At 40.6% G+C, this 22,511-nt stretch overlaps 1 protein-coding gene across 1 annotated transcript in view; it reads left to right on the forward strand.

Moving 5' to 3' along the window:
* The window catches only part of HMGCLL1 (3-hydroxy-3-methylglutaryl-CoA lyase like 1), a 61,792-nt gene that overhangs the window by 17,036 nt on the left and 22,245 nt on the right, over positions 1–22,511 (forward strand). The window contains exons 4-7 of the mRNA XM_087718951.1: positions 2,602–2,697; positions 4,969–5,117; positions 13,233–13,296; positions 15,256–15,444. Coding sequence (XP_087575077.1) covers positions 2,602–2,697; positions 4,969–5,117; positions 13,233–13,296; positions 15,256–15,444 — 498 coding nt within the window. The remainder of the gene's footprint in view (positions 1–2,601; positions 2,698–4,968; positions 5,118–13,232; positions 13,297–15,255; positions 15,445–22,511) is intronic.

The following is a 22,511-nucleotide window of genomic DNA, read 5'->3' on the forward strand; positions in this document are numbered from 1 at the left end:
TGTGATGTTTGCATTCAATTTGTTTACATACTAAGGCCACATTGTTTGCTGGTGAAGCATGATCTTAATTGTATCCCCCCTTAGATCTTTTCCATCTTTTCTTTCTTAAAGGTATTTTTTTGAATTTTTACCACTTCTTTGCAAAATGTTTTCTTTGGCGTTGATTTTTTTTTTTTTTTTTTAGTTGAAACAGCCAGAAGAAGTAAAGGGCTTGCCAGTAGCAATGTGCCATGTAAAACAGAATCCCACACCTATAATTGAAATTGCCAAGAATGATAAACTGGTGCTGCTGGAATGCTTATGGCTTAAGTATCCTGTTGCATTTTGCACATGGATTGCAGAAACATTAACGTTAAAATAAGACCTTACTCTCAAGAAAAATGATTAGGAACAAAACGTGTTGTAGAAAATCTGTTCAAAACTTCTAAGGTTCATGGTGCTTGAATTGTACTTTATATTTAGCCCCTTTAACCATATTTCCAGGGGCCTCATAATATTCAAAAGCACAAATGTTTTTTGCATTAGTTTTGTATTTCAGCAAATAGTAAATTAGTAATTATTTCTAATTAGTAATTAGAAATAGTAATAATTGTAATTGAATTGTAATTGAATTGTAATTGTAATAATTGTAATTGAATTTTACAAAATCATTTTGGATTTTTTATTGTTATTTTGTAGTGTAATATTGTATTCTGTGTAATATTGTATTTTATAGTGTAATATTGTATTCTGATGCTTACTTTCCTTCTAGGAATATTTAAGGCCACCATAAACCATGAATCCCTGCCATTGTTAAGTAGCAATAGCAATAGCAGTTAGACTTATATACCGCTTCGTAGGGCTTCCAGCCCTCTCTAAGCGGTTTACAGAGTCATCATATTGCCCCCAACAACAATCCGGGTCCTCATTTTACCCACCTCGGAAGGATGGAAGGCTGAGTCAACCCTGAGCCGGTGAGATTTGAACCGCCGAACTGCAGAACTGCAGTCAGCTGAAGTAGCCTGCAGTGCTACATTTAACCCGGCGTCAGGAACACGGTTGTTAAGTGAATCCAGCTTCTCCCTTTGCTGGCCCGAAGGTTGCAAAAGGGGATTGCATGACCTTCCCTGGGACACTGCGACCGTCATAAGTATGAGTCAGTTGCCGAGCATCTGAATTTTGATCACGTGACCAAGGGGAAGCCGCAACGGTCACAAATGTGAAATACAGTCATAAATCACCTCTTTTCAGTGCCATTGTAGCTTTGAACAACTGTTCAAACTGTTGTAAGTTGACGACTCTCTGTATTATAGATTCCGATTGGACCGGAATAGTATACGGTCTCTTGCCTGGGGTTGGACTAGAAGACCTCTGAGGTCCCTTCCAGCCCTATAAATCTACGTTCTAAATAAAATGCATCTCATTTTAAAGATTTTCCTTATCCTAGGTGGTATGAGGGACATTCTTTATTTAATTAAGGGTTTAAAGCTTTGTTATGATTGCAGAAATAGCTTGTCTTTCCTCTGCAACCTCAAGATGGTAAACATATGAGTCTCACTTCCTTTCGCCATCACAACAAAAATATGGTCATTTATTTGGGCTGAGAGTAACTCCAGGGTCAACAACCAGCTTCCTGTTGAGCAAGGACTCAAACTGCCCACCCCAAATCTCAATTCAATGTCTTACCCACAGCACAGTTACTTGCGGCATAATAAAAGAGATACTCCTGTACCTAGTCCCGTGTAACAACCGTGCAATATATAGAGAAAGAGAACAAATGTTAGCAAAGCCCTAAGACTTACGTCCTGCCTTACACTGAGTTGAGAGAGTCAGCCTATTGGCCCCCAACAATCAGGGTCCTCATTTTACTCACCTGGAAGGTTGGAAGGCTGAGTCAACCTTGAGGCACTCAGAATTGAACTTCTGGAGTGAGCAGTGAGTTAGTCCTAACCACTGCACCACCAGGGCTCAAATGTTAATTATACGGACTGTATTATCTGTAAGAGCCGAGGTGGCGCAGTGGTTAAATGCAGCACTGCAGGCTACTTCAGCTGACTGCTAGTTCTGCAGTTCGGCTGTTCAGCTGTTCGGCTGTTCAAATCTCACCGGCTCAGGGTTGACTCAGCCTTCCATCCTTCCGAGGTGGGTAAAATGAGGACCCGGATTGTTGTTGAGGGCAATATGCTGACTCTATAAACCGCTTAAAGGGGGCTGAAAGCCGTATGAAGCGGTATATAAGTCTAACTGCTATTGCTATCTATCTATCTATCTATCTATCTATCTATCTATCTATCTATCTATCTATCTATCTATCTATCTATCTATCTATCTCTATATCTCTATCTATCTATCTATCTATCTATCTATCTATCTATCGGATTGTTGGGGGCAATATGCTGACTCTGTAAACCGCTTAGAGAGGGCTGAAAGCCCTATGAAGTGGCATATAAGTCTAACTGCTATTGCTATTGCTATTATCTGGCATACAGTCTCCGTTTTATCTTGCTTACCTGGTATTTGTAAGTGGGTTGTGTTATTTGTGTTCCTTTATTAATGCCATGAGGTAGGCCCTATACGGTACTATAATATAACCTTGTGAAATGATTTTCTTTTAATTTTAAGATGGCAGATCACACAGAAGTAATGAAAGGAATAAAACAATATCCTGGAGTCCGTTATCCAGTCCTTACTCCTAATCTTCATGGTTTCTATTCTGCTGTAAGTATGTAATAATTGTAAATGTATATGTAGAACGAAAATAGCATGGCACAGACTGGGGAGATGCAAGTTTGAATCCACCTTCATCCACAGACGCCTATTGGGAGACTTTGATTATCTTCTTTCAGCTCCAAGATGAAGTCAGGATAATGGTTAACAAATAAACTAGTCCTTTTTTGCCATGGTAAATATATATAAAAAATCACACTCCCCCCTAATTTCTATCTTTTTGATAGAAATTAAGGGGGGAGGATCCTTCCAAAGCATTCAAAACAGTGATGGGATTCAAATAATTTAACAGCCAGTTCTCTGCCCTAATGACCAGCTGTTCATGTGACTGTGGGAATGGCCAACTCAACATCACTCACATCAATGGCTGCTTCGCCTTAGCTGTTACAATGTCATAAGGGTTAACCAGAAAGGCAGTTTCTGTAAGCAGGGTGATAAAAATTACACTAGAAACAACACCAGAATGTTTCCTTCCTGCCTTCCTTACAGGATTAGCCCTGTAAAGTGGAAAAAAACAAAAGGAGATTTCTTCCAACAACCGGTTCTCCCAACTGCTTAGAAAATTACCAACCGGTTCTCCCGAACAGGTGTGAACTGGTTGAATCCCACCACTGATTCAAAGAATTGTATAATTAGAAATAACAAAATTACAGAAGCCTTCCATTCTTGAAGTTAAATCCAAAGTACATTAATCAGGATTTGTAGATTCCTTGAAATGTATGACTTGTGCCAAATTTGGGGCTTATCCACATCTCCTGCTTGCCGCAGGGTGCAGACAGCACATGTACCAAGCATTAAAGTTTCCATTGCTAAGCAAGACTTTGTTAAATGGCCTTCACCCCATTTTCCAACTTTTCTTGCCGCAGTTGTTCAGTGAATCACTGCAGTTGTTAAGTTAGTAATGCATTTGTTAAGTGAATTGGGCCTCCCCGTCGACTTTGCTTGCCAGAGGTCGCAAAAAGCGCTGATCGCATAACCCTTGAAAACTACAACTATCATCAATACATGCCAGTTGCCGGTGTCCGGATTTTGATCACATGACTTTCGGGTGATGATGCAATGGTTGTAAGTATGAAAAACAGCCATAAGACGCTTTTTGCGGTATGGTTGAATCTTTGAACAGCCAGTAAATTAATGGTTGTATGTTGAGGACTACCTGTATTCAAAGAAACTCTTAAGTCAAAATAAACTACATTATGGGTTATCCGAAGACTACCAAATATGCAGCCTTCTTGTCATCAATTTTAATGGGTGCAACCCAATGGTGGGATTCAGCCAGTTCGCACCTATTCGGGAGAACCGGTTGGTAACTTTCTAAGCAGTTCGGAGAACCGGTTGTTGGAAGAAATCTCCTTTTGTTTTTTCCCCACTTTACAGGGCTAATCCCGTAAGGAAGGCAGGAAGGAAACATTCTGGTGTTGTCTCTAGCCTAATCTTTATTGCCCTGCTTACAGAAACTGCCTCTCTGGTTAACCCTTATTACCATTCTAACAGCTAAGGTGAAGCGCCCATCGACCTGAGTGATGTTGAGTTGGCCACACCCACCCAGTCACATGACCACCGAGCCACGCCTACCCAGCCGGTCATTAGGGCAGAGAACCGGTTGTTAAATTATTTGAATCCCACCACTGGTGCCACATTTATTTTCTTCAGTATGGGGGTAAATGGGTGCTGGTGATCAGGACCCACATTTTACCTCTTAAGCTTCCTGGTGCCTCCCTCTTTCTATACACACATCAAGCTTGGTGAAACACATACACTCCACCCACCCCCCGCCCCAAGTGACAGAAATTGCACTACTTTTCTCTTTTCCAAGTTTGTGAATGAGTTTCAGTTCTCTCTGTATCTCCACTTACCTTTCGGAATAAAAACCGATAGACTGGAACGAAGATTAAGAAATAATAGCGTAACATAATGCCTCATCCTTTCTATTTTAGTCCTGAATCCTTGCTGCAGTAAGTGGGGTCTGATATTGGAGAAGGTTTTAGTGAGCAACAGTTTCTAAAGTAGTAATGACTATCTAGATCTTAAGATACTTAACTGGAACTAATTTTCTCTTGGAATGACTTCGTGTAAATTTGATTAGTTATAGCTAGGCGCTACTTTTTGGTTATTCTTGCTACAGTAGTCAGGAACTACTGTAGTAGGAACTACTGTAGTAGGAACTACTATTAAAAGAATGCATATGCTACAATTGTATAGTTCCTATTTACTTAAGAAAAATAATGTTTTTTTCCCCTTCCTGTTTGTCTGTTTTTGTAGATGGCTGCTGGAGCAACTGAAGTCTCAGTATTTGGTGCAGCATCTGAGACTTTCAGTAAAATAAATATCAATTGTACTATAGAAGAAAGCCTGGACAGATTTGAGGCTGTGGTTAAATCTGCAAGAAACATGGGCATTCCGGTGCGAGGGTAATAAGTATTAATTGTATTGATGTGATTGTTTCTTTGCTATATTTACACACTGACTAAAGAAATTGAGATATATTTCTAATTTGCAGCACAATTTTTGGTTGTTTTCTCAGAAGTGAATCCTAGTCCATTCTGTTGGACATTCAACATAAGACTTATTTGAAGATTGAGTCTTAGTTATTCCGTTTCTGTGATAAAGCTGTAGGTGTTTAACTTCAGACTGATTAAATACCTAGAGTTTCGCTTGAAAGAGTTGCAGCAATACCAGTGGTGGGTTTCAAAAATTGTTTAAACCTACTCTGTGGGTGTGGCCTCCTTTGTGGGAGTGGCTTGCCGCCCATGTGACCGGATGGGAATGGCTTGCCGCCCATGTGACCGGATATGAAGATGCCGACGACATTTGTCAGAACCACCTTAAATTACCTCACACACAGCACTGGCATGCATACGAATAGGATGTAAACTTGTTTTTTAAAAGGCATCTTTGGTTTGCGTTAAAACAACTTCAACACACGCAATGTTCTGACTGCACCACAAATACAGTAGTCATCCTTACCTTTCACAGAGGCACTGAGTTTTACAAATATGAGCATGATAGTGTAGAATAATCATATCCAAGGACCAGTGGTGGATTTCAAAACATTTTGGAACCTCTTCTGTAGGTGTGGCCTGCTTTCCAGGTCCACTGGTGGAACCTCTTCTAACCGGTTCTGTAGACTTGACCGAACTGGTGCGAACTGGTAGGAACCCACCTCTGGTAGGAGTTCAAAAAGAGTTAAAGAGTGTAAAAGCTCAAAAAAGATGCGGTTCCAGTAGATTTGGATGCCACTGTCTTCTGTTTAAATTTCTCCTGGGCTTTTGGTTGGGATATAATCCTGAGACTATTTTGACATGTTGATGGGAGACCTAGGTTGGACTATAGAAACTAGATATGGTGTGAGGACCTGATGGTCTTTCTAGGCTACTTAGTGGCTTTTGATACCATCAAATGTCAGCATTCCAAGTATCAGGTAGAATTAAATCGGAATCAAAGGCAATGCGATCCTTAAAGTTCCAATTTAATAAAGCAGACATCTTAGCACATCTGTGTTAATCCCAACACTGGAAATGACATCAGAATTCCACCCAGTTAAAAGTTCATGATCTTGTCCCCCCACACCCACAATCCATCACATGGTCCAATCTTCTTCTTCCATGCTGGCATCCACACCCAGCTGCTTCCGGTCAGGTGTAAAAGTACGAAGACAAAAGATGACCTTGGCTTCTAGTAAAGAATGATAACAATACATTCCACAATCCTACTCCTGTCTATTCCCCCCTCCCATCAACTATACTAAAGAAATAGCATAATGAAATAAAAGAAAGTGTGGCAGGCCAAAATTCTAAAAGGAATATAATTGCAGGCCTGACATCAACTTTGGTATACCTTTTAGGCATTCTGGCAAGTTTGAACCTTTCAGAAATCATGTTAAGAGTTTCAAGCTTTATATCCTGTTTTTCCTGGCAAATTTATATTGCAAAGATAGATCAACATCAGTGGGTGAATGTAATGGGGGGGAAAAAATCTCCTTGAAAGCTTTAGAGAGATTTCGTAAGTTCCATTGCTCCAGCTGCACCGGCTTTGGTCCAAGGTCATCAAGCATTGATATATGTTCATGTTTATCAACTGACATATGGAAGGCTCGAACTGTTTATTGAAAGATGTCATATGCTTATTAAAAAGATAAGTAAATATCTTTATTAATTACTCATACATCCAATCTCCCTACTTGCATATATTGTCTAGCGTATGAAATTAATTAGCTGAAGTTTCTAAATGAGGAAAAGAAGTGGGTCTTGTGAACAACCTGTAATTATTAAGGCCTTGAATTGCTCCTGCAAGATATGGTGAAGCGAAGCCCTGGATGGAGAGGCTTTGTGAAAATATTTTGTTCAGTAACAAAATCCCATCTGGATTTGCAAAGTTACCACTATGTCGTGAAGGCTCAACATGAAAGATTCGAAGACTCATCTCATGGAACTGTCCTCCATCCATGGGTGAGATCAACTTACCTTTGCTACAGGATTGGTAGCAATGTGAGCATGCACGCGCCACCTCCGTGCATGCGCAAAGCATCAAAAATGGATGCGATGACATCTGGGTGGGTGGGCGGAGCCTGCTACTGATTGCGCCGGCAAAGGAAAGTGAACAGCGAGGGGTCCGTGTGACTCTGCTGTGCCATGCGATTTAGATTTGCTAGAAAGCAGGACATCCTGTTTTCTAGCTAATATGAATCCCGCATCACAGCTGATCGGCGGAAATACCAGTTCGGGTGAACCGGTAGCATTTTTTTTTACTAACGGTTCAGGTGAACTGATCCAAACTGGCAGCATTTCACCCAGAGGTGGGTTCCTACCAGTTCGCACCAATTCGGTAGAACCGGTTTGTCAAATCTACCGAGGTTCCACCAATGGACCCGGAAAGCAGGCCACACTTACAGAAGAGGTTCTGAAATTTTTTGAAACCCACCACTGGTCCTTGGATATGATTATTCTGCACTATCATGCTCCTATTTATAAAACTCAGTGCCTCTGTGAAAGGTAAGGATGACTACTGCGTTTGTGGTGCAATCAGAACATTGCGTGTGTTGAAGTTGTTTTAACGCAAACCAAAGATGCCTTTTAAAAAACAAGTTTACATCCTATTCTTATGCATGCCAGTGTTGTGTGTGAGGTAATTTAAGGTGGTTCTGACAAGTGTCATCAGCATCTTCATATCTGGTCACATGGGTGGAAAGCCACTCCCATCCGGTCACATGGGCAGCAAGCCACTCCCACAAAGGAGGCCACACCCACAGAGTAGGTTCAAACAATTTTTGAAACCCACCACTGATTTCACCCCTTCCCCCATGCATAAACATGTCTAGAGACAACCTTGAAGGAGCAAATACAGAGGACATATTTTCTCCCCTCTCAAAACCTGTGGCACTATCACCAACAAAAGGCAGCAGTGCATACAATTATTAATCAAAGTTTAAATATAGTTGACGTTTTACTACAATTCTCAGTTCCAGCAGAACTGATTAGAAGTAGACATTACTGGTCATCATGATTTTCCCAACGGCTGCAAACAGAGAGTTCTCTTATTTAGTAAATTTCGAACTGTATTATAAAGGAAGTTGCCTATCATGGATGACAGAGTGAATAAAATTCCTGAATAATAGAAGTGTCAATACTCAAAGAAGCTGGCATAGTGAATGGATTTTACCGATATTTATGTTACAGAGATAAAGGAAGACATGTTATCAGGCAAATTCATGAATGCTACACCCAGTCCAGCAGTCCTTTTCCTAACACTTTAGAACATATCCTTTTTTTGTAATTTTTTTTAATTTTCAAAACAAAAATACAAATCCTCCTTTACATACTGTAGAAAGTGTATCAGCTGCTTACAAAAGGCTTTTGTGCATCTCTTCCACCGTCATCAAATATAATTCATATTAATTCAAATATCTTAACTCAAATATTTATTATATTACCATCATCATGCCTCCACTTTTATTTGACTATGTTGTTTAAACGTCCTTCATCCTAAAATATACCAAGATTTAATACATAACCACATGCTGGCATTCCATTTACTTATTTATAAAATCTTCCATTAACATTAAGTCCTCATATCCCGTTTTAGCTAAACATCCATAATATTAATACCAAAATTTTCTAATCCTCCATGTATCTAATTTATTATCATTATCCTTTCTTTAGTTAACTATATCCTATATCCTAACATTAACTGTGTCTGATTTTGGTTCTTTATTATTATTGTTATTAATAATCTTTATATATAGTCCAAAAATATTTCTAACCTTCCCTTCTCATATCCAATTATTATTTATCATAACAGCTCAACACTGTATACATTACTATCATTATCAATTTTGATTTAACTATACCTATTATCACTGGATTTAACTAAGTTTAGCTAATTTTGAATTATACTCTTCCATCTATCAACCTGTATCTCTCCAATAGCAAAACAATCTTATATCTACTGCCATTTGTGGATCCAATTCTCCAAACATCTTTTTAAACAAGTCTGTAACCTTCTTGTTTGTATATATCCTGTAAGGCCGCAATTCAAAGAAATGTGCTAGAAATCCAGCCCTCAAAATATTTTTAATATTCAAAAGTCTTCCTGGTGATCTGCACAGAAAGTTATTGTCTCTTAAAAGAATTCAAAGCTAGCTCGGCGCCTTCCCTATATAAAAGTGCATATAATCACGGGCACTCTTCTGATAGGAAATGTGAATGCAATCCATGAAGGAAATACTTAAGCAAATATATTGCAACTAAACTAGGGGCAGTACAACAGGTGAATAACGTGTCACATTTAGACAACTTTAATTGCCTGCTAGCCAAGACGCTGACTGGGTGGTCTTGCCGAACCGTGCTGCTTCTACGTATGATCTGAGTCACTCAAAGTACGGTGAGTTGAAAATGGGGGAAGGATTGTGAAGCACAATGTTTATTATTTTGGATCTTGCTTTACAAGACTATTAAAATAGCCCCATAGATCCTTGAATATGAACAGTGTTTGATTAGACCCAGGTCTAATTTTTCCAAACAGATACCAACGGGAAATGCCCAAGCAGATTGTGAACAGAATGGAATCTCCCTGTTCTTTTCATTGAAAGTATTTGTTAAAATGTGATTTATCTCCACGAAAAAAACATTAGTAGCTTGATATGTCATAAATTGGTTTGAACGCTCTTTTAAGACACCCAAGGTAGCAGCCAAAACACTACATCATTTAGTAGCAGTGTAGCAAAAAATTAACAGAGTGGCATAACTCTCCCTCTCAAGTCTTCAACCTCTCTCTTCAGGAGGTGATCCCAGGTTCTAGTTCACTGATGGGGAACCTTTTCGACACCGAGTGCCGAAAAGGGAGCACATGTGTGCCCGTTCGTAGCATGTGTGCTCATCTGGTATGCAACCTGGGGGCATCCGCGTGCCAGAAAATGCGCTTCTGTTTTCCAGTGGGCGCATGCACGCCAGCCAGCTAGACTTCCGGTTACTGGCATGTATGCACGCACAACGATCAGCTGACCTGCGCGCATGCTCACGCCGGAAAATGGAAGGCCAGTTCTTCCAGTTTCCGGCACGGCCGCATGGACAAAAGTCAGGAGATCGTTGCGTGCGCCATGTGTGCTAGAAATCCAGAAGAGGAACGGGTGATGTGGTGCATGCCAGGCGACGTGGCTTCACTTGCCACTTCGGGCACGTGTGCCATAGGCTCGCTCTAATTTTATGAGATACTATAATACTTTGGGAGACTGTTGTGACCCCCCTCGTCCCACACCAACACACTCCGAGCCAAAGATACGTTTCGGCATTTAATGAACAGACAGACAGGTCCTTGGCAGCAAATCGGCACAGAGAAGCTTGGGCAGCAATCCAGCATAGATAAGCCGTGGCAGCAATCCAGCCTGCCAGGCTCACAATAATGTTCTCCAACATTAGTTCTTGCATTGACTTCTGCAAGAGGGGTGTGTGCACAAGCAGTCCTTTTATAGTATAGAGAGGAGCCTAATGACCACCAGCTGAGTGCAATTACCTCCTGTAACTGCGCAACTGTTCCTGACGCCTGTTAGCTCTTCGGTGCCGGGCATCCAGGAACAACTCACTGCTGTCCTCAGGCTCACATTCCCTTGTCTCCTCCCCACTGGTCCAAGGCTCAGGCGCCTCCTGGTGGCCAACCAGCCTCTCTGCTCCCTGCTTGGAGTCGGAATCCTGTCCAGGGCCCTCCACATCCTCCAGAGCCGACTCATAGGGCCCCTCGCTGTCGGAGCCTGGTGGCAACTCCAACGGCTCCTGCTGGGCCACAACAGGAGACTATGAATTTTTGATAGTGAGGTTTTCCATCTCTTCATTTTGAGTTCATCACAGATCTGGAACTCGCCTTTAACATCAATCTGCAACCTGAAACGATCTTTTGACTTAAAAAACAAAGCAAATAAAACCCCAAGTAAGTAAATTGTGATTCCACAAATGTGTCTTTATTTGTAAGTGAAACAGCAGTCCATTTGTGGATGGCACAAGTGATTGAGTTTACTTCCGTGGAAGCAAAATTAAATGTTTTGCTTCATTTGCAAAGTTCAGTATGGCAGGGAAAAGCATCCAATGTAATGAAAATATAAAGTGTCATTATCTGCTTAAAGGAAATGGAAATTATTTGCATTCTTTCACCAGCAGTGGCATTTTTTTATGTTAAGTAATGTGTTGCTATAAGTGGCCATAATAGTGTCTATATTTGTTGGAGTTTGAAATCAGAAAATAGATCTACAATTATTTTTGTATATATTTTTTTTAAACATTGGGAGTGGGATTGAGGAAAGGCAGCAATAGTTTTATTTCAGTTTTGACGTAAACACTCCTATTATTATTGTATTGTATTGTATTGTATTATTTGTATGCCGCCCTTCTCCGGGAGGACTCAGGGCGGCGAACAATTCAAGGGGGGGAAAAAGGGGGAACATGAAAGACAAAATACAAATAATAAAAGTAGACAACAGTTGCACAACCATACAAGTCGAGAGGGGAGGGGAACTCATCACCCCCAGGCCTGCCGGCAAAGCCAGGTTTTGACGGCTTTCCGGAAGGCCTGGAGAGAGGTGAGGGTCCGAATCCCTGCGGGGAGTTCGTTCCAGAGGGCCGGAGCTGCCACAGAGAAGGCCCTCCCCCGGGTAATAGCCAGGTGGCATTGGCTGGTAGATGGAACCCGGAGGAGGCCAACCCTGTGAGATCTAATGGGTCTGTGGGAGGTAATTGGCAGCAGGCGGTCTCTCAAGTATTATGGAGGTTTGTTGAATAAATTACAAAAATCTACTCAAAATACTGTGTGCATTTGCATCCTCTAGTACAGTACTTTGCGGTGAACGGTTTTGGAAGACAGTTGAAACTATCCAAAATCCTATTCTTTTTTTTAAAGCTTTTCTTTAATTGGAAGACATTTTAAGATTATTATGACAACCTCCCTTTATTTCCTAGTGTTCTGGCAGCAATTATTTGGTGGTTTTATAACATAACATTCCCTAAGGAAATATCAACTGCCATGTTAAGAATGTGCTTTTGGGATGCATATCTTTGTCTTCAGACATGAACTCCCAATGAAAATAAATGCTTCTACAATGAACAGTGTAAATTATATTCAAATATACAGTATAATAATAAACAGGAAGGAGCGGCATCTGTGTCTCAGACTGGATTCTCGGGGATCTCCCTGAATTTGGCTGTGCTAGCCAAATATCTCTGTCTGTCTGCCTGCCTGTCTCTCTCTTTCTCTAACTTTCTGTCTCTGTCTGTCTGTCTGTCTGTCTGTCTGTCTGTCTGTCTCTCTCTCTCTGTCTCTCTCTCTGTCTCTCTCTGTCTCTCTCTGTCTCTGTCTCTCTCTCTCTCTCTCTCTGTCTCTCTCTCTCTATCTCTCTCTCTCTCTGTCTCTCTCTCTCTGTCTCTCTCTGTGTGTGTGTGTCTCTCTCTGTCTCTCTCTGTCTCTCTCTGTCTCTCTCTGTCTCTCTCTCTCTGTCTCTGTCTCTCTCTCTCTGTCTCTCTCTCTCTCTGTCTGTCTGTCTCTCTGTCTCTCTGTGTCTCTCTCTCTCTGTCTCTCTCTGTCTCTCTCTCTGTCTCTCTCTCTCTGTGTCTCTCTCTCTCTGTCTCTCTCTCTCTGTCTCTCTCTGTCTCTGTCTCTCTCTCTCTCTCTCCCTCTCCCTCTCCCTCTCCCTCTCCCTGTGTGTGTGTCTTTGTAACCATCATATTCATACGAGAGCCGGACTTCTGTATGGTTTCTGTGTGGATTTATTTTCATTTAATGGGAGCTGATAAATTACCCTGGTATATTTTGTAAATGTTCCTTCTAAAGACCAACGTCCATAAGAACTTATGGTTTCGATTCCCAGGAGTTTTCCAGGTGGAGTTGCTAGTATTCCACCCATAGTTTTCTGTTCTTTTTTTTTTAAAGCAGAGATTTTTTTTGTCCACCCTTACATCTTCTTCCTAATTGTATGTACCAGATTTAAAACACGGTGGTAGCTTGTGAGAATTATACATATAAACAGTGTGCCTCTTTTTCTTGTTTAGGTACGTGTCTTGTGCATTGGGATGCCCTTATGAAGGAACTATCCCTCCAGCTAAAGTTGCTGAAGTAAGATTATTTCTTCTAAACTAAAACCAAACTAGAATACAGTACGTGTGTATTAAATATCCCTCTGCAACTCCTTATTCTTCCAAATTTGTAGCGATACCGTAGCTGCATGCATGGTTCATTCCCTTGTGATGATTAAAACTGAGAATTCAGGAATACGCTTGACATATATTTATTTATATATAATGCACACTGAAACTGAACTGCCAAGTACCCCGGGAGAGGCACTTCCAATCTTTAAGTCGGTGTCAGTCAGTTCTTCTCACTGAAGGTTTTAAAAAAAAACATTTACATTTCAGCTATATAATTTGACTACCATCTTGTCTATTAGCTGTATTATACAATAAGTAGCCTCCATCTCCAATCCAAATACTGAAGCATGAGCCATAGCTATTAGCTGCCATCAAATATACTATGTGTATATATTTTCAGAAGCCGGAATAACTGTCGGTTCCGATAACAATAGAAGCATCGGCTCCCACTGTAAGTTAGTAAGCCAGAAAGTGAAACATATGGTGGGGATTTTCTTCATTCGATGCAATAAAGGCGCCTTCCTGAACATGTCATGAACACTTCTGCTCAAGCCAAGATTTAGTATTGAAGCTGATAGAATTTATACAATCTGCCTTTTCTGTATCTGAGGAGTAGATGGACTGCAGAAGCAACGAAAATATGTTTTTAAATCTAAGAACCACCCCTGTGAAAAAGAATGTGTTTGTACATGTTTATCTCTGGAAGAGGAATGGCGGAAAAGAAGAGAGCCAGCCATTGATTCATCACTATTCTGTTTTTGACAACCACCTTAAAGCCTGAGAAAAATAGTCTCTCGTGCTCTGCATTTTATAATATGAATTTATTTCCCTCCCTTCAAAAAGGGAGAAACACAAAAATATTGGACAAAAATTTGGAAACGGGTGCAAGAAATTACAGGAGAACAGATAAAATACAAACCCGAAATCTTTCTACTGGGAATAATCAAAGGGAAATATACAAAGAAAATTAAGTACATAACACATCTGCTAACTACAGCTAGAATAGCATTTGCCCAATGCTGGAAACAAAATAACACCCCCTCGGACGAATTAGTGATTAAAAAAAAACTTTGGATTGTGCAGAGATGGACAAATTAACACTGAAATTAAAAGATAAAGATGAGTCGGAATATTATGAAATTTGGAACAATTGGTACAAATGGCTGCAAAACAAGAATAAAATTAATTAAGCCGATAGATAGATAGATAGATAGATAGATAGATAGATAGATAGATAGATAGATAGATAGATGATAGATAGATAGATAGAGATAGAGATAGAGATAGAGATAGATAGATAGATAGATAGATAGATAGATAGATAGATAGATAGATAGATATAGAGATAGATAGATAGATAGAGATAGATAGATGATAGATAGATAGATAGATAGATAGATAGATAGAGATAGATAGATAGATAGATATAGATATAGATATAGATATAGATATAGATATAGATATAGATATAGATATAGATATAGATATAGATATAGATATAGATATAGATATAGATATAGATAGATAGATAGATATAGATAGATAGATAGATAGATAGATAGATGATAGATAGATAGATAGATAGATAGATAGATAGATAGATAGATAGATAGATAGATAGATAGATATAGATATAGATATAGAACTGTGTATAAAGGTGTGTAAATATAGAAGCAAAATATTATATACATGTTCAGGTATGATGACATAACAGATCCGAAATTCTAAGCTATCACGTTTAGATGCTGCATAAATCTAGGAAAGGAGATAGAAATGAACCAGTTGAAGAGAAAAACGAATGGGTTCCTAATTCCTCAGAAATTCTTCTTTGGCACATGTGAATTTGTAACATTAAAAATTAGACCATTGATATTTCCCTTGTTACCACTCACTTCTCATTGAAAGAACTATGTTTCTCCCTAATCAGGTCTCAAAAAGGCTATATAGCATGGGATGCTACGAGGTCTCTTTGGGAGATACCATTGGTGTGGGGACCCCTGGCAGTATGAAGAGAACGCTGGAATCTGTTATGATGGAAGTTCCATTGTCCGCTGTGGCAGTGCATTGCCATGACACCTACGGCCAGGCCTTAGCCAATATTCTTACAGCTATGCAGGTAACTTCCAGCCTCTTGAGTTCATCTTCACAACCCTCCTTCGTTCATATGCTTATGTAGGTTGGAGAAAAGAAAGGGAAAAACAAATGCAAATTGTGTGCTGAGCTGCTCAGTTCGGAGATTCAAGATTCAAGATTCAATGAATTTGTATGGCGCCCAATCCCGAAGGACTCCGGGCGGTTTACATAAAAACAGTTTTTAAAAATACTAAAAAAAAATTAAAATACAAAGACAAAGCAAGTTAAAAGGACACAACATGCACTCAACTTTAGTGGGGCTGGAACTCAATCAAGGGTCAACAGCCCCAGGCCTGCCGGAATAGCCAGGTCTTCGTAGACTTTTGGAAGGCCGAGAGATTGGGGAGGGTCCGGATCTCTGGGGGTAAATCGTTCCATAGGGCTGGGGCAGCTACAGAGAAGGCCCTCCCCCGAGGAGCCGCCAGACGACATTGTCTAGTCGACGGCACCCGGAGAAGGCCCATCTTGTGAGATCTTATCGGACGCTGGGAGGTATGTGGCAGGAGACGGTCTCATAGATATCCAGGTCCTAGGCCATGTAGGGCTTTAAAGGTGATAACCAGCACTTTGAAGCGTGTTCGGAGACCGATAAAGAGCCATCGCAGCTCGCGGAGGATAGGTGTAACATGGGTGTATCTCGGTACACCCAGTATCGCTCGATTGATTTAATGCTATTCCAAAGGCATGAAATGGTCTCATCTTCGCTATTGGTTCAGAACCGGGAGTGCGCACAGGGGGCGTAGAGCATCCGTGATGACATCTGGGTGGATGGGCGGAGCCTCCTGCCACCGCCATTATTGGTTCGCCAGAACTGGGGCAAACTGGCAGAATACCACCTCTGAGATGGGGGCCGAAGAGGCAAGATTATCATGTGCCCTCCTAATTTCACTTGTGACACAGCAGTTTAGAAATTTGGTTTCTGAATACACTTCATTGCCAGCAGAGAGAATTTATGTGCTCTACGGAGTCAGGTATGTGTAAAATTGAGTTAAGCATTTTAAAAAGTCTTTGAGGAAAAGTCATGGAACTTTGGTTTTATATAGGATAATTGCAGTGAGATTATTATATGCCCCAAAGTGGAAATGTTTGATTCTATCTGTAATGGAGATATGGTTGGTAAAGATGATGGGGCTTGTAGAGATGGCTAAATTGACTTCTTTGATTAGAGACAACATCTGTATTTATTGCTGACTGGAATCCCCTTGTAGACTTTCTGCTTGAAACAGAAAAGGGACTTTTGATTTGTGGTTTTGATGATTAGAAAAGATTAGGCAATGGAAAAAACTGAGCCTTTTTTTTTTGTAACCATAGATTAAGAGATAATTTTGTAATCATACTTGTCTTTGCTGCAAAGGAAATTGGAAGTTCTCTTTTTATTTCTTTCTATCTTCTCTTTTTGTGCTATTGTCTTTTTGTTTCTTTTTCTTTTCTCTTTTCCCCCCCTTTCTTTGGATTAGTGTACACACACACACACACACACACACAAAATAGGTAGGTAGGTGATAGATAGATAGATAGATAGATAGATAGATAGATAGATAGATATATTCATATATTTCTGAATATTAACATGAATATGAGTATGAATATGAAGGAAGGAATAGCAATAGCAACAGCAGTTAGACTTATATACCGCTTCATAGGGCTTTCAGCCCTCTCTAAGCGGTTTACGGAGTCAGCACATCGCCCCCACAGTCTGGGTCCTCATTTCACCCACCTCGGAAGGATGGAAGGCTGAGTCAACCTTGAGCCGGTGAGATTAGAACCGCTGAACTGCAGATAACAGTCAGCTGAAGTGGCCTGCAGTACTGCACCCTAACCACTGCGCCACCTCGGCTCTTAGTCTGACAGTAAGGTAAAAATGAGGGGGGGGGGTGGAAGCCAGGGCTGCTAATTCTATTTACAACATCCATATCCACAGGAGGACATAAAACTGGAACCCAGATCTCCAAGAGGGAAATAGCACTTAAAGAATATTTATCACTTATGTATAATTTTGTGTCTGTGTATATGTATTAATGTTATGAATATAAATCCATTAGAAGTGCCCAGAGTTTAAACAGAACAAAAATAAGATAAAGGACATTAGAGAAACCATTCTGGGGGAAAAAAATCAAGGACGGCTTTTTTCTTTTTTGTAACAAGAAGAATAATAGCAACAACAAAATACAGCACAGGAAAAGACTGTGACTTTCCCCCTGGTGTATTTCTAAAAAGTTCTTTTTAATCATCATCACCCTCTTCAATCATCAACAGCTGACTGACTTCTAACTTACTCTCAGATCTCTGAAGACAATGCATCTGCTTAATTTATCAGAAGAAGCAAATTAGGAAGACGTTCAGAAGTTTATAGATGAAATTTCTGATTAACTTAGCTACAAAGATCAGACACTGTTTCCTATTAAAATTGAGCGGTTTTCTGTTGAACCTTTCAATTTTCTTTCCTATGAATGTTGTGCCCTACAGCATAGGCAGAGTAGCTGCGTCTCCATTACTTTTTCTGTTCTAATAGAAGAACTCGGTTGTCGTTTGCGTTGTTGGGCCTGATTTCTGGAATTGGCAATCTTTTCAAGCAGCAGGTAGACGTGACCCGTCAAAACCGCGCTCGACTAAGCCGCGCCCGATTAAACCGCGTCGCTGACGTCATCAACAGGGCAACAACAGCCAGCGCGGAGAAAGAAGGGCGCTTTAAATAGCGCTTTGAAAGCAAGCCAATTCAACTTAAGATAAGGGTTAGCTTTAGGGTTAGCTTTAGGGTTAGGTTAAGGGTTAGGGTTAGGTTAAGGGTTAGGGTTAGGGTTAGGGTTAGGGTTAGGGTTAGGGTTAGGTTAAGGGTTAGGGTTAGGTTTAGGGTTAGGTTAAGGGTTAGGGTTAGGGTTAGGGTTAGGTTTAGGGTTAGGTTAAGGGTTAGGTTTAGGGTTAGGTTTAGGATTAGGTTTAGGGGGGTTAGGTTTAGGTTTAGGGGTTAATTTTAGGTTTAGGGTTTACAGCGTGCTTCTGTCTCCGCGCTGTTGTCGCCCTGTTGATAATGTCAGCGACGCGGTTTGGTCGGGCGTGGTTTAGTCGAGCGCAGTTTTGTGGTGGAACCGCAGGTAGATATGGTTTGATTTTTAGGCCTTGGGCACACATACATGGATGAGTTCATTAAAACATTAGCTTTGCAAGGTATTTAAAAAAAATACAGGGAAATGTTTGAGTTATCTTGAAATTTTTAATCAAAAGGCATATTAGGGGGGGGGATTTGTGGTGTTACATACTCCATGTAGCATGCCCATCGCATCTTGGAAGGAAGTGTGTTGGGGTGGGTTTCTACACAAATCAGTAGCGGTTCACATGTGCACCGCCCATGCATTGCTCACTTTGCTGGTGCGCGCACTGGCCACACATTGCTTGTGCATGCGCAGTTCGCTGTAAATATATAAACTTTATTGTCATTGTACATATATACACAGTATACACATACACAAATTTGATTTGATTTGATTTATTGCATTTCTATGCCGCCCTATTCCCAGAGGGACTCAGGGTGGCTCACAAACCAAAATAGGGGTGGGGTGGGGGGTGGGAATACAAACAAGAGGAAAACAACAGACAAACAACTACAACAATTTAAAAACAATCAACAACCACACAATTCAAGCGGGGACAGGAACTCGTCAGCCCCAGGCCTGTCGGAACAGCCAGGTTTTAAGGGCTTTGCGGAAAGCCTGGAGGGTGGTGAGGGTCCGAATCTCCACGGGGAGCTCGTTCCAGAGGACCGGAGCAGCCACAGAGAAGGCCCTCCTCCGGGTGGTAGCCAATCGGCATTGGCCGGTAGATGGAATTTGGAGGAGGCCTAGTCTGTGGGATCTAATAGGTCTGTTGGAGGTAATTGGCAGCAGGCAGTCTCTCAAGTACCCAGGTCCAATACCATGAAGGGCTTTATAAGTGACGACTAGCGCCTTGAAGCGTATCCGAAGACCAATAGGCAGCCAGTGCAGCTCGTGGAGGATAGGTGTGACGTGGGTGTACCGAGGTGCACCCACAATCGCTCGCGCGGCTGCATTCTGGAGAAGCTGAAGTCTCTGAATGCTCTTCAAGGACTGCCCCAAATGTTTGTGTGCATGCGTGAAGACCATTAAAAGCTAATAAATAAGATGCTAGCAATGACAACGGAGACCGGGGAACCAGTTCGAAGGTGTGACCAGCCTGGGTCTCTGCCAGTTCTGCGATGCACACCAGATTATCACTACTGGTTCGGCTGAACTGGGCTGAAGCAGGAGCAACCCACCCGTGAAGTGTGTCCTTTTTCATCCTCTCCCTCAGTTGCCTCTATGGAAAATGTTCTGGGTATCTTCTTCCAGCAGCTGTAGCAAAAATATGGCTCTTGAAAATCCAGTAACTCTTGGCTGACTCTCGGCAATATCTAAACCACTGAATAAGGGATCTCTCCCAAAAAGGGATTGTTCTTTAAAGTTGCTTGCCTTCTATATTGTGGGCTAAGTGATGAGAGAATGATTTTCCTACGGCAACACATTATGGTAAGGAAAGGGAAGAAGTACTGTAGAACATTGGTGGGATCAAAAGCATATGAAATAACATTTTTAGATTGTAAATAATGCATGGTTTCACCTTTGGTAAAACTGAAGGAGACTGCTGAGGAATATAGATTCAGGTTTTTTTTCAAGGCCAACACAGTGACACTTACTGAATGCCGGTGTAAATGATCTGCTATCTTGGCTTTGACTAGCCACAAGAAGCAGAAATATGACTTCCAAATTTTACAATTTGTGAAAAAATGTAATAGAAAAAAAATCAGGAAAAGAGAAAATATCGGTGGAGCTGTTACTTTTCTTTTTCTTTTTTCTTTTGGTGCTGTCTTGTTTCCTTTTAAAAGTTTTAATGGTAGCACAAACAGAAATGTTGTACACTATTGGAAAGAAATGCAAATGGAAAATGGAAATCAGCTTCCTGTTTAGAAATCATACCAGAAAGGTAGTCAAGGTTTTGATCTGCTGATTCTGCTTTTTTAAAACATGTTTCTTATAGAAATATGGGAACTCAAGATGAGATTTCCAGTTTTCCACTATTAAACTGCAAAAAAAAGAAAAGAAATAGTGGGATAAACAATACAGATCAGATATTTTTGGATATCAGTTATTAACAAGGGTGATATATACTTCAGGAAGCAAATAAAATTTTGGCTCCCGAAAAGCAATATGTGTAACAAGGCTTATTTTATGAATACATATGGGTTCTTGAGTCCAGCAAATTGAATTCATTCAAAGTAATGTTTCTGAAAAAGACCCTGTTAATGTTCTTAACCTGATGCTGTAAGAAGAAATAAATAGTGAGCTTCTTTTACTGATTCTAATTTATGTTTTCTTAGTAGCGCTCACTATGAGGGAAAAGAAAATGTGAAAAAGAAACATGGCACTTTAAAAAGAGTTTAAAATGTCTAATAAAATAATAATAGGTGAATGTATTTTCAGGCAAGGGTCAGTGATGTAGTATTTATAGGGACCAAAACAAATGTGACTTCTTATATATACTGTAATTCTGCAATTAAAGGATTAAAAGAGCTAAAAAGTTTTGGAATTATTATAGCAATAGCAGTTAGATTTATATACCGCTTCATAGGGCTTTCAGCCCTCTCTAAGCGGTTTACAGAGTCAGCATATTGTCCCCACAGTCTGGGTCCTCATTTCACCCACCTCGGAAGGATGGAAGGCTGAGTCAACCTTGAGCCGGTGAGATTTGAACAGCCGAACTGCAGATAACAGTTAGCTGAAGTGGCTGCAGTACTGCACTCTAACCACTGCGCCACCTCGGCTCTTATATCTCATAAGATTTCAGTGTTCAGGCATGGGAACTTATAACATTTCAGACGTCATTCATTTATGAAGTCCAGTTAACATACTCCTGCTTTAAAAGTCCTCTAAACAATATTTAAGGGGTTTGTGATTGTACACTCTGGTTTCCCTGTTAAATCTTGCCTCGTATAAAACTTTAATCCTATCTGGTATTTGTTCTATTTTCTCTGAATAGACATCAGTGAGGCAATTTGCATGAAGTGTCGTGGTTTTTTGGGGTTTTTTTGCTAGAAAATTATATTCACATGATGTTTCTGACAAAAGGGAATATACCTGTGAAACTTGAATGCTGGCCTGAAGCCTTAGCCTAATTGATATGTGAAAAACGGGCATAAAGAACTCTTGTGGCAAACCTATGCTTTATGACTGATTAAGTTCTTTGTATAAAGAGGCACATAATAGGATCCTTGGTGTTCTGATTAATTTCTTGCAATAGCAATACCGATAGCAGTTAGACTTATATACCGCTTCATGGGGCTTTCAGCCCTCTCTAAGCCGTTTACAGAGTCAGCATATCGCCCTCACAGTCTGGGTCCTCATTTTACCCACCTCGGAAGGATGGAAGGCTGAGTCAACCCTGAGCCGGTGAGATTTGAACCGCTGAACTGCTGAACTGCAGATAGCAGTCAGCTGAAGTGGCCTGTACTGCACCCTAACCACTGCGCCACCTTGCAGACATTTCATTATTGTAAAGTAGGCAATGTAATCACTGTTAGCACTGATGATGCTGCCTAGTTTGGTAATGAAATGCCTGCAAGAAAACAACCAAGCTTAGAGAGCCTCCATCTCCCTCCCTCCCTCCCTCCCTCCCTCCCTATCTATCTATCTATCTATCTATCTATCTATCTATCTATCTATCTTTCTTTCTTTCTTTCTATCTTCCTATCTCCCTATCTCTATCTCTATCTCTATCTTTATATCTATATCTATATCTATATCTATCCCCATCCATCCATCCATCCATCCATCTATATACCTAAACCTATACCTATCTCTCTCTCTCTCTCTCTCTCTCTCTCTCTCTCTCTCTCTCTCTCTCTCTCTCTCTCTCTCTATCTATCTATCTATCTATCTATCTCTCTATATATATGCCTATACCTCTATCTATCTATCTATCTATCTATCTATCTATCTATCTATCTATCTATCTATCTATCTAATCTATCTCCCTATCTCCCTATCTCCCTATCTCCCTATC

Source organism: Thamnophis sirtalis, unplaced genomic scaffold (genome assembly GCF_051295495.1).
Source record: "Thamnophis sirtalis isolate CommonGarterSnake01/CBP01778 unplaced genomic scaffold, rThaSir2_p1.2 scaffold_6, whole genome shotgun sequence".
NCBI lineage: Eukaryota > Metazoa > Chordata > Lepidosauria > Squamata > Natricidae > Thamnophis > Thamnophis sirtalis.